At 36.2% G+C, this 12,856-nt stretch overlaps 1 protein-coding gene across 1 annotated transcript in view; it reads left to right on the top strand.

The window, feature by feature from the left end:
- ANO3 (anoctamin 3) overlaps positions 1-12,856 on the top strand; it is a 361,962-nt gene that overhangs the window by 96,864 nt on the left and 252,242 nt on the right. The window contains exon 2 of the mRNA XM_060176666.1: positions 12,067-12,185. Within this exon, the coding sequence (XP_060032649.1) occupies positions 12,067-12,185 (119 nt within the window). The remainder of the gene's footprint in view (positions 1-12,066; positions 12,186-12,856) is intronic.

Here is a 12,856-nt window from a genome sequence, read left to right as displayed (position 1 = left end):
GCACCATTTATTGGAGAGAGTCTCCTTTTTCCATTTAATCCCTTGGGCCCCCTTATCAAAGATTAGATGCCCATAGGTGTGAGGATTCATTTCTGGGCTTTCAATTCTGTTCCACTGGTCTGTGTCCCTATTTTTGTTCCAGTACCATGCTGTTTTGATGACGATGGCTTTATAATATAGTTTACGGTCCGTGAGTGTGGTGCCTCCATTTCTGTTTCTTTTCCTTAAGATGATTTTGTCAATTCTAGGTGTTTTCAGGTTCCAGATAAATGATTGTAGTGTTTGTTCTATTCTCTTAAAGAAGCTTGGTGGAACTTTGATGGGTATTGCATTAAATTTGTATATGGCTCTGGGAGAATATTCATTTTGGTGGTATTTATTCTTCCAATCCATGAGCATGGGATATCTTTCCATTTCTTGGTATCAGTTTCTATTTCTTTGAATAGCGACTAATAGTTATCAGCATACAAATCATTCACTTCTTTGGTCAACTTTATTCTTAGGTATTTGATTTATTTTGCTAAAACAGTAAATGGGAGTGATTTCTGGATGTCTTCTTCTTCAGATTTAGTGTTTGCATAAAGAAATGCCACTGATTTTTGTACATTGATTTTGTAGCCTTATACTTTGCTATACTGCCTAATAACTCCCAGTAGTTTTCTGCTGGATTCTTTAGGTTTTTCTATGTATACGATCATATAATCTGAAAATAGTGAGAGCTTGACTACTTCGCAACTCTGTACTAGATACCTTTATGACAAATGCACTCACCAACCTCAGGAATTACCGTAGCAACTGAAGCAAGTATTGAAGCTGTTTAAACACTACCAGTTAGCCAAACAATGTCTCCAGTACGTGAATAAATAGTAACCAAATCCCAGTGGAGAAGAAAGAGAAAAGATAGAAGGGATAGCAAGAATAGACAGTTATGCAAATCTACTATGCACTGTATATTCTATGGGTAACAATAGGAGAAAGGGAAGTAGAGCATAGATACACACATGCGGACCACAAATAAGGGCAGAAACAGCCATTCTCATCTCAGACACGATAGATTTTAAATTAAATAAAGTAATAAAAGATAGGCAAGGACATTACATAAAGATTAGAGGATCAATTAGCCAAGAAGACTTAACAATTATTAACATCTATGCACCCAATGAGGGACCATCTAAATACATTAAGCACCTACTGACAGAATTTCAAAAATACATCAATAGTAATACAATAATAGTGGGAGACTTCAATACCCCACTCTCACACTTAGACAGATCAACAAAGCAGAGAACCAATAAAGATACAAGAGAATTGAATGAAGAGATTGACAGACTAGACCTCTTGGACATTTTCAGACTCCTCCACCCCCAAAAACTGGGATACACCTTCTTTTCAAATCCACATAACACATACTCAAGGAGAGACCACATGTTAGGCCACAAAGATAGCATCAATAAATTCAAGAGCATTGAAATAATCCCAAGTATCTTCTCAGATCACAGTGGAGTAAAACTAACATTTAACAACAAACAGAAAATTATTAAAAGTCACAGAATTTGGAAACTAAACAACATACTCCTTAAGAACCACTGGGTCAGAGATTCACTCAAGCAGGAAATTCAAATGTTCCTGGAAACTAATGAAAATGAAGACACAACCTATCAAAATATTTGGAACACAGCTAAAGCAGTACTGAGAGGGAAACTTATAGCCATACAATCAGATATTAAACACCAAGAAGAAGCTCAAATGAAGGACATTACTGCACACCTCAAGGACTTAGAGGAAGAGGAACAAAGGAACCCTAAAGCAACCAGAAGGACAGAAATCACTAAAGTTAGAGCAGAAATAAACAACATGGAAAATAAAAGAACCATACAAAAGATCAATGAAGCCAAATGTTAGTTCTTTGAAAGATTAAACAAAAATGACGAACCCCTAGCCAGACTTAACAAACAAAAAAGAGAGAAGACTCAAATTAATAGAATTGTAAACGATGGAGGAGATGTCACAACTGACACCACAGAAATCTAGAGAATCCTGCGAAACTTCTATAAAGAACTATATGCAACCAAGCTAGAGAATCGGGACGAAATGGAACAATTCCTAGACATATGTCCTTCCAAAACTGAACAAAGAAGAACTACAGAATCTAAATGCACCAATCACAGACAAAGACATTGAAACCATTTTTAAGAATCTCCCCAACAACAAAAGTCCTGGACCAGATGGCTTCACAAACAAATACTACAAAGCCTTCAGGAAACAGTTAATACCCATACTTCTTAAGCTATTCCATAAGATTGAAGAAACAGGAATACTCCCTTCCACATTCTATGAAGCCAACATCACCCTGATACCAAAAGCTGATATGGACAGAACAAAAAAGGAAAACTACAGACCAATATCTCTGATGAACATAGATTCCAAAATATTAAACAAGATCTTGGCCAACCGGATACAGCAACATATCAAAAAGATTGTTCATCATGACCAAGTGGGATTCATCCCAGGAATACAAGGTTGGTTCAGCATCCATAAGTCAATCAGTCATTCTCCACATCAATAAAAGCAAAGCCAAAAACCACATGATTATCTCAATAGATGCAGAGAAAGCCTTTGACAAAATCCAACACCCATTCATGCTCAAAACTCTACAAAAAATGGGAATAGATGGGAAATTCCTCAAGATAGTGGAGTCTATATATAGCAAACCTACAACCAACATCATACTCAATGGACAGAAGCTGAAAGCATTCCTTCTCATATCGGGGACTAGACAGGGCTGTCCACTGTCACCGTAACTCTTCAACATAGTATTGGAAGTTCTTGCCATAGCAATCAGGCAAGAGAAAGAAATCAAAGGAATACAGATTGGAAGGGAAGAAGTCAAGCTCTCATTATTTGCAGATGATATGATAGTATACATAGAAAGACCTAAAGAATCCAGCAGAAAATTACTGGAAGTTATTAGGCAATATAGCAAGGTATCAGGCTACAAAATCAATGTAGAAAAATCAGTGGCATTTCTTTATGAAAACACTAAATCTGAATAGAAGACATCCAGAAATCACTCCCATTACTTTGTTTCAGCAAAATAAATCAAATACCTAGGAATAAAGTTGACCAAAGAAGTGAAAGAGTTGTATACTGAAAACTATGAGTCGCTACTCAAGGAAATGGAAACTGATACCAAGAAATGGAAAGATATCCCATGCTCATGGATTGGAAGAATAAATATCATCAAAAGGAATATTCTCCCCAGAGCCATATACAAATTTAATGCAATACCCATCAAAGTTCCACCAAGCTTCTTTAAGAGAATAGAACAAAAACTACAATCATTTATCTGGAACCTGAAAACACCTAGAATTGACAAAACCGTCTTGAGGAAAAGAAACATAAATTAAGGCATCACACTTTCAGACCTTAAACTATTTTATAAAGCCATCATCATCAAAACAGCATGGTACTAGAACAAAAATAGGCACACAGACCAGTGGAACAGAATTGAAAGCCCAGAAATTAATGCCTACACCTATGGACATCTAATCTTTGATAAGGGGGCCCAAAGCATTAAATGGAAGAAGGAGGCTCTCTTCAATAAATGGTGCTGGGAAAACTGGTTTGAAATATGCACATGAATGAAATTGAACCACTTTATCTCGCCAGAAACAAAAATCAACTCCAAATGGATCAAAGACCTAGATGTCAGACCAGAAACAATCAAATACTTAGAGGAAATCATTGGTAAAACACTTTCCCACCTACACCTCAAGGACATCTTTGATGAATCAAACCCAATTGCAAAGAAGACTAAAGCAGAAGCAAACCAATGGGACTACATCAAATTGAAAAGCTTCTGCACATCCAAAGAAACTATTAAACAAAGAGACTCCTCACAGAATGGGAGAAGATCTTCACATGCTATACTTCAGACAAGAAACTAATCACCAAAATATATAAAGAGCTCAGCAAACTTAGCACCAAAAAAGCAAATGACCCCATCCAAAAATGGGCAGAGGATATGAACAAAACATTCACCTCAGAGGAGATCCAAAAGGCTAACAAACATATGAAAAACTGCTCTAGGTCACTGATTGTCAGAGAAATGCAAACTAAGACAACACTAAGATACCACCTCACTCCTATATGAATGGCATACATCAAAAAGGACAGCAGCAACAAATGCTGGAGAGGTGTGGGGACAGAGGAACCCTTTTACAATGCTGGTGGGAATGTAAATTGGTACAGCCTCTGTGGAGACCAGTCTGGAAAACTCTCACAAGGCTAGACATGGACCTTCCATATGACCCAGTATTTCCTCTCCTGGGGTTATACCCCAAGGACTCCATCACACCCAACCAAAAAGAGGTGTGTACTCCTATGTTCATAGCAGCACAATTCATAATAGCTAAAACCTGGAAGCAACCCAGGTGTCCAACAACAGATGAGTGGCTGAGAAAGCTGTGGTATATATACACAATGGAATACTATGCAGCTATCAAGAACAATGAACCCACCTTCTCTGACTCATCTTGGACAGAGCTAGAAGTAATTATGTTAAGTGAACTAAGTCAGAAAGATAAAGATGAGTATGGGATGATCCCACTCATCAACAGAAGTTGAGGAAGAAGATCTGAAAGGGAAACTAAAAGCAGGACCTGACCAAAATGTAAGTAGGGCACCAAAGTAAAAACCCTGTGGTGATAGGTAGACATGCAGCTTTCTGGGCCACTGGGGGGTGGGAGTGGGTGGGAGGGATGGGTCACAGTCTTTTGGTGGTGTGAATGGTATTTATGTACACTCCTAGCAAAATGTAGACATATAATTCAGTAGTTAATTAATATGAGAGGGGGGATATCAATTGTATTTCTCAAAGTTTTTCAAAACACAAACTGAATCTTTTTAATATATAGGCTGTGTATTTGATATGCGGACTCTCTCAAAAGCCTAGACCAAGTAGATTAGAAGCATCCAATAGCACAGCTATATACAAGATACTGGATACTGTACAGCAAACCATAACAAAAGGACTTTTCAAAGTTAACCCAATTACCAATTAATGTGATGATAACATTAACTATTGATTGTCTTTTTGAACCCTAAGACAGCAGGAACCTCACATCCCCACTATAGAGCCCCTACTTCCCCCAGTCCTGGAACCCTTGCATAGGGCCTTCTTTCCCGTATGCATCTCCCAATCCATACCAAATAATATTGCATCCACCGTTCACAACCTAGCCAACGCAAGGATTGCCACCTCAACATGCTTCACCTCAGATTGTGTCCAGAGACTTCATGTGTGGAATGACAACCATTCAACTTCATTACTCGGGTGAGACCTTTCCTTTTATAGTACACTCTAATTTCATCTCAGGTGGTTCACTTTCTAACAAAGTCCCATAACCTAGATATATACCAGTTTCTGTGAGAGAGAGCTTATGTTCACACGTATCCATAAACTATTGCAAAATATATACCTGGAAGCAGAAGTACACTAGAGTTTGCAGTGAATATCCCCCTAACACTTCCTGTCCACTTTTCCAAGCTTTGGGTCCATGATTGCTCAACAATTTGTTTGGTTTCGTATGTTAACTCTATTTTCAATCACCAGGTTCCAGATGCCACCAGGATGCTGGCCAGGCTTCCCTGGATTGAAGACCCCACCAATGTGTCCTGGAGCTCAGCTTTCCCAGAGACACACCCTACTAGGGAAAGAGAGAGGTAGACTGGGAGTACGGACCGACCAGTCAACGCCTATGTTCAGCGGGGAAGCAATTACAGAAGCCAGACCTTCTACCTTCTGCAACCCTCAATGACCCTGGGTCCATGCTCCCAGAGAGATAGAGAATGGGAAAGCTATCTGGGAGGTGGTGGGTTATGGAGATTGGGTGGTGGGAATTGTGTGGAGTTGTACCCCTCCTACCCTATCGTTTTGTTAATTAATCCTTTCTTAAAAAAAATAACGGTTTCAATTTCTTTGTCTGTGATTGGTGCATTTAGGTATTGTAGATCTTCATGGTTCAGTTTTGGAAGGGCATAGATTTCTAGAAATTATTCCATTTCTTCCAGATTCTCTAGCTTGCTGGACTATAGTTTTTTGTAGAAGTTTCACATGATTTTCTGTTATTTCTGTTGTGACATTTCCTCTATAGTTCACAATTCTATTCATTTGAGTGTTCTCCCCATTTTTTTGTGATTTTGGCTAGGGATTTGTTAATCTTGTTTAATTTTTCAAAGAACCAACATTTGGCTTCATTGATCTTTTGTACGGTTCTCTTATTTTTTGTGCTGTTTATTTCTGCTCTATTTTATTGATTTCCATCCTTCTGGTTGTTTTAGTTTCTTTGTTCCTCTTCCTCTAAGTCCTCAAGGTGTGCAATAAGGTCATTTATTTGAGCTTTTTTTTTGTTGTTGTTGTTCTCTTATTTGTGATTGTATTGCTATGACTTTCCCTCTCAGTACTGCTTTATCTGTTTCCCAAATAGTTTGATAGTTTGTGTCTTCACTTTCATTTGTTTCCAGGAACATTTGAATTTCCTGCTTGAGTTTCTCTTTGACCTAGCAGTTCTTAAGCAGTATGTTGTTTAGTTTCCAAATTCTGTCACTTTTAATAATTTTCTGTTTGTTGTTAAATGATAGTTTTACTCCACTATGGTCTGAGAAGATACTTGGGATAATTTCAATGCTCTTGAATTGGTGATACTGTCTTTGTGGCCTATGGTCTATTTTGAGGAAGTGCTGTGTGGATTTGAAAAGAAAGTGTATTCCTGTTTTTTGGGGTGAAGGACTCTGAAAATGTCCAAGAGGTCTTGTTTGTCCATCTCTTCATTTAATTCACTTGTTTCTTTGTTGATTCTCTGCTTTGTTGATCTGTCTAAATGTGAGAGTGGCATGTTGAAGTCTCCCACTCTTATTGTATTACTATTGATGTATTTTTGTAGTTATTTCAGTAGATGTTTGATATACCTAGAAGGTCCCTCATTGGACGCATAGATGTCAATAACTGTTAAGTCTTCTTGGTTGATTGATCCTCTAATAATTATGTAATAATTATGACTATCTTTTATTACTTTATTTAATTTCAAGTCTACTCTGTCTGAGATCAGAATGGCTGTTCCTGCCTTCTTTGTGGTCCTTTAGCCTGTATAATAGTTTTTATCCTTTCACTTTACGTCTGTGTTTGTCTTGTTGGTTCAGGTGGGATTCTTGCAAGCAACATATGGTTGTCTTGTGTTTTCTAATCCATTCTCTAATCCACTCTGTGTCTTTTAATGGGTGAGTTTAAGCCATTGACATTTATTGAAATTATGGATTTAAGCTATTTTAGTGCCATTTTAAACAAATTTTTATTTGCTCTATGGTGAGTATTATGATAATGTTCTTACTTATAATATATATTTTAGAACCTCTTTTAGGTCAGGATTGGTGATGTTTGCCTCCTTTAACTGTTTTCTGTTTGAGAAGGTTTTGATCTCTCCATCTAGTTTGAATGAAAATCTAGCATGATATATTATCTTTGGTTGAAACCCTTTTTCATTGAATGCTCCATAGATATCTTGCCATTATTTTCTAACTTACAGAGTTTGAGTTGAGAAGATTATCTGCTGATAATCTTATGGGTTTTCCCCTGTATGTGGCCTTTTATTTTTCTCTTGCAGCCATTGGGGTCCTTTCTTTATCCTTACTTCTTTTCATTGTAACCATGGTATGTCTTGGTGTCTTCAGGTCTGGATTGATTCTGTTTGGGACTCTCTGGGCCTCTTGGATCTTAATGTCCTTTCTTTTGTTTAGACCTCAGAAGTTTTTGTGTATTATTTCCTCTAGAATGTTTACTTCCCCTTCCTCTCTTTCTTCCTGTGGTAGCCCAATTATATGTATGTTGCTTCTTTTGAGATCATCCCGTATATCTCAGTTCTTGATTTCAATGTCTCTCAATCTCTTTTTGACCTCTTTTACCTCTTTCTTAGTTTTCTCTAGCTCATCATCTATCTGGTTAATTCTGTTTTCTGCTTCTGTTAATCTGCTTTCCCTTCCTTCAGCTTCTTTTTCAGTTCAGTTATAGTGTTATCTTACTCTGCTAATTGGCCTTTTAGTTCAGCTGTTTCAGCTTTCAGCTCTCTAATTACCTCGAGATAGCTAGTATTTTCCTTGAGGGCCTCATCTGTTCTTTCCCTAATTCTGATAGCTCATTCCTCAGTAGTTGTCTTCATTTTTTGATTATTAGGTTTACTATCTAGGGTTACTTCTGACTGATTTGGAGTTTCTTCTGGTCTCCTATATTGATTCATTGTGGTAGCAGTTTTATTTGCTCTTGATTTAACCTTTTTTTTATGAAGTGGTTTTTATTTTTCTGTTCTGTCATTCTTCATTTGTTGTATTTGGAGTACAAGCCATGTTATATGAAAGACTTTTTACAAATTAAGTAGCCTATCTCATAAATTACAACAAATGCATCTGAAGTAAGGATTGATGTAGTTCAAGTAATACCAGTTACCCAAACAACACCTCCAGTCCAAGAAAAATTAGCAACCAAAACCAAAAGAAAAAGAAAGAGAAAGGAAAAAAGGTAAAGCAAGAATAGACATTCTAGAGATAGCAAGAAGGGAAAGGAAGTAGAAAAGAGACACATGTGCCTACAAATAGAGTCCACTCTGAGTCAGATTTATTCCCCAAAATAATTCACAAATGAGTATCAGTCCATTCTGAAAGCAAAAGTAGGAAGAAGGAAGAAAAGAAAAAAAATAACACTGAAAGGAAAGAGGTTTTTTTTTTTTTTTTAATTAGCTAGGGAGGAGGGAAAAAGGAAAGTGGAGAGAAGAGGTAGAGAGAAACAAGTTCCTCTCACAATGGATAGGACACCCAGTCTCCTATCAATAGAAAAAACAACAACAGTTAATTTTGGTCAACCTGAAGAAAGAGGAGGGAAAAGAGACATGCATATATAATAATAATAATAATAATAATAATAATAATAATAATAATATAAAAATTGAGTGAAAAACCCTAACAGGCAGTGTGCTGCTTAGACTGCTCCAAATTGGCTACAAGCAGCCTGAGCAAAAACAGCCAATTTTAAGAAGTATCAAAACAAAAAAACCTTCAGGTAGTCTTTCCCAGCCGGACTGAGGCTCTGATTCGAAAGGTATTTTGTCACTCAAATAGAGCTCCAGCCACCTAAAAAAGGAAAAAGGAAACGGATTGGAATGACAACCCTGGTGAGCCAGGAATCTTGGTAAAGAAAATAGCTTAGTGGGAAGTCTGCTAGGACTGGCTGTCCAGCCCCTGGGAGCTGTTTCTGGGGTGGAGGGGAGGCATGAGTTCAGAAATAATCAAGACAGAGATTTTCCTTTCTTTGTCCCCCTGGCTTCTGTTTGCCAAGAGTTATAGGACTCTTTTGCCAAGGGTTGTAGGACTCATTTTTGGTGAGACCCTGACCACCCCTTGTTCACTCTCCCACTGATGGCCCATTATCCTACTCTATCCAGAGAATCCCAGGTTGCAAGCTGCTGCTTTTTTGGAGCTCATGCCAGCTGCTGCTTCCAAGTTGCCATCTTGGCTTTTCCACCCCTTAACCTGCCATCTTAACTTCCAGGCAGCTTGTTCTTATCTTAGGACAATACACTGAATCTATGTTCACAGAATTTCAGTTTATGTCCCCTAACCCTAACTTATAATACTCATAATACTATTTCCTAAAATTATATGAATTATTTTTCCATTTCTATTTAATGTAGATATATATTTTGTCTATTTTGTTGATTCCTGAATCCCAGGTCAAGTTATTTTCTGATATATAACAGGTGCTCAATGAAAATAAATTTAAATGCCAGTGAAAGAACTGATAAAATGCAATGACATTATTAAAGTACATTTATTCTTGGAGAATCTACTATAATATTTTCCAATTGTGTTATCTTCATGACTTCATCAATTCATCATTATAATTTTCCACCTCTGTTAGAATCAGCTCTTTCAATTTTTATTTTTTTTAATTTCTGTATTAGAGAATTAATGGTTTACAGTTCACCATAAAATGCAATATTTTGTATATGTAAAACATTTCCCAGTTTTTCACATAACAATTCAACCTCCACTAGGTACTCCTCTTCCATCATGTTCTAGGACCTGAACAGTCCCCCTACCCCACCCCACCCCCACTCCAGAGTCTTTTCCTTTGGTGTAATTCATTAATTCCAATCCATGTTCTGCTTAGGGTTTTTCCTTCTTGTTTTTCAGTTTCTGTCTGAGTGAGATCATCCCATCCTTCTATTTCTGACTTATATCACTTAACATGATTTCTTCAAGCTTCATTCAAGATGGAGTGATGAAGGTTAATTCACCATTTTAATAGCTGAGTAGTATTCCATTGTGTATATATACCATAACTTACTCAACTACTCATCTGTTGCTGACCACCTGGTTTGATTCTAGATTTTGGCAATTATAAATCATGCTGCTATGAACATAGGTATACACAAATCCTTGTATGGGTATGTTTGGTTCCTTAGGATATATGCCCAGAAGAGGAATTGCAGGGTCATAGGGTAGGTCCATTTCTAACCTTCTGAGAGTTCTCCAGACTGCTCTCCACAGGGGTTGAACAAATTTATGTTCCCACCAGCAATTCAGGAAGGTTCCTTTGTCCCCACAACCTCTCCATCATTTATTGCTACTACTTTTTCTGATGTATGACATTCTCATAGGAGTGAAGTATAATCTCATTGTTGTCTTTATTTGCATTTCTCAGATAATCAGTGACTTGGAGCATTAGCTTTTTGTATTTTTCTTATTGAGGATCTAACCTGATTATACTGCACTTTTTAATTTGTGTTCACAAAGATTTTATAGAGCCTCTAAAACACCTTCATTTTACCTTTCTAATGCTGCACTTATGTGAATAGAATGCCCTTTCTAGTACTACTGTTATGTGAAGTATTCGAGTCTCAAAACCATTCAGATGCTTCCTCCTTTGTATTACTACAATGTTTTGCATATGACTATTCAGACTTAATTTACTAAGGAAAGCTCTACTTATATCTCTTTTATTCAAACAGTCTAGTAGTTACTATGTGCTCAGTGGTAGATGGAAGGATAAATTATGATAAACGGAATACATTTAAGGTTAAGTATGGCATGGACCAAACATTGGCTGAGTAAGACACAAATAGGTCACTGGAATTATTCTTTACAGGAAAATTTGATGGCACACTAATTTTAAATATCACATAAGCTATTAGCATCCAAAAGATCCAGTTTTAATTACTGTCATTAACTAGAAGTATATACACTGTACCTCTTGTTTTCCTGCATTTGCTGAATGGAGATAAAAGTAGTTCAATTAGATTTATTTTATTTTAATTTATTTTTATTTAATCATTTATTTATTTTTGCCTGCATGGTTATCACTGGGACTCAGTGCCTGCACTACAAATCTACCACTCTTCAGGCCATATTTTTTTTCCCATTTTGTTGCCATTGTTATTGTTGTTATTGCTATTGTTGTTATTGTCATTGGACAAAACAGAGAAATCAATAAAGGAGGGGAAGGGAAGATGAGGGGTGGAGAGAAAGATAGATACCTGCAGACCTGCTTCACCACTCATGAAGTGAACCCTTGCAGGTGGGGAGCTAGGGGGCTCAAATCCATTTCCTTGTTATGTTCAGTGTGCTTGTGCGCTTAACTGCTGTGCTACTGCCCAATCCCCAAAGTACACTTCATAATCTTAATACTTATGAATGTATTGAAATACCTCACATATTGCTAAAAATTTAAGTTAGAAAGAGATTATATGATAATAAATGTTATGAGTACGAACTTTACTTTTAAAAAATGGTTAGGTACATAAAATATCAAAGATGCATTTGATTATAAAGTTAATATAGTACTAGGATTAATTCAGTAACAGGCACATTTTTCGTGAGATTTATTTTTGTTTATTTATTAAATGGATGTGTAAAATGAAATTTATAATATACAAACCCTTAGGAAAGCAGGAAAAATAATAATCAGTACATTTAAAGAGAGACAAAACAGAATGTAACTTTATCTTTCTTTTTTTCTAGCTCTAGGAAAAGATAAAGATTACACAGATGAATCAGAACATGCCAATTATGACAGATCTCGACTCATTAAAGACTTTGTTCCCAATAATATTTCAGAAGCCAAGACAAGATTAACGAAGGTACTATAAGCTAAACTACAGAAAAGTCACTTGGAGATCATAACTTCTAAAACTGTTCAATTACTCTGTGCATACATAAGTGGCCACATAGTTTAATGAATGTCTTAAAATACTTGAAAATATAAAGTTTTGTGTAGACATTTTCATTTGTGCTATCAAAAAAATTTACAGATACTATGAAACACAATTACTCAGTGATATTTTATTTTGGGGGAGAGGTATTCATTTTAATGTTTTTTTTTCAGGGAAGAATGATTTGATGAGTTTGTTTACTTTATTAACAAATGTGTCAAGATTTAAATTTCAACTTCACCAATTACCAGTTCGGATAGTTGGTTAAATAAATTCATTGTAAAATTTAAATTATTTTGCCAACATTAAAAAAATACACAAAGATTTCATGAAATAAGCCTATAAAAATATCTTTTTAGATCACACTAAGAACTGACTACATATATAGTTAAATTTTATAATAATTTGAAAGTTGACAGTTTACCAAATGCCACTATTAATAGCACCCATTTCATTTCTGCTCAAAAGTAGACATTTCTCAAATCTGATTTAGACTAGATTTGAATTTTAGGATTTTAATATTAATAAATTGGTAGAATATGTATATGAATTTGGTTTTTATATTTCGAAACAGTATGTGGTAATAACAACAGTCCCTA

This window comes from Erinaceus europaeus, chromosome 17, assembly GCF_950295315.1.
Source record: "Erinaceus europaeus chromosome 17, mEriEur2.1, whole genome shotgun sequence".
Lineage (NCBI taxonomy): Eukaryota > Metazoa > Chordata > Mammalia > Eulipotyphla > Erinaceidae > Erinaceus > Erinaceus europaeus.
Note: the sequence above shows the minus strand (reverse complement) of the source record. Positions and strands in the feature narration are given on the sequence as shown.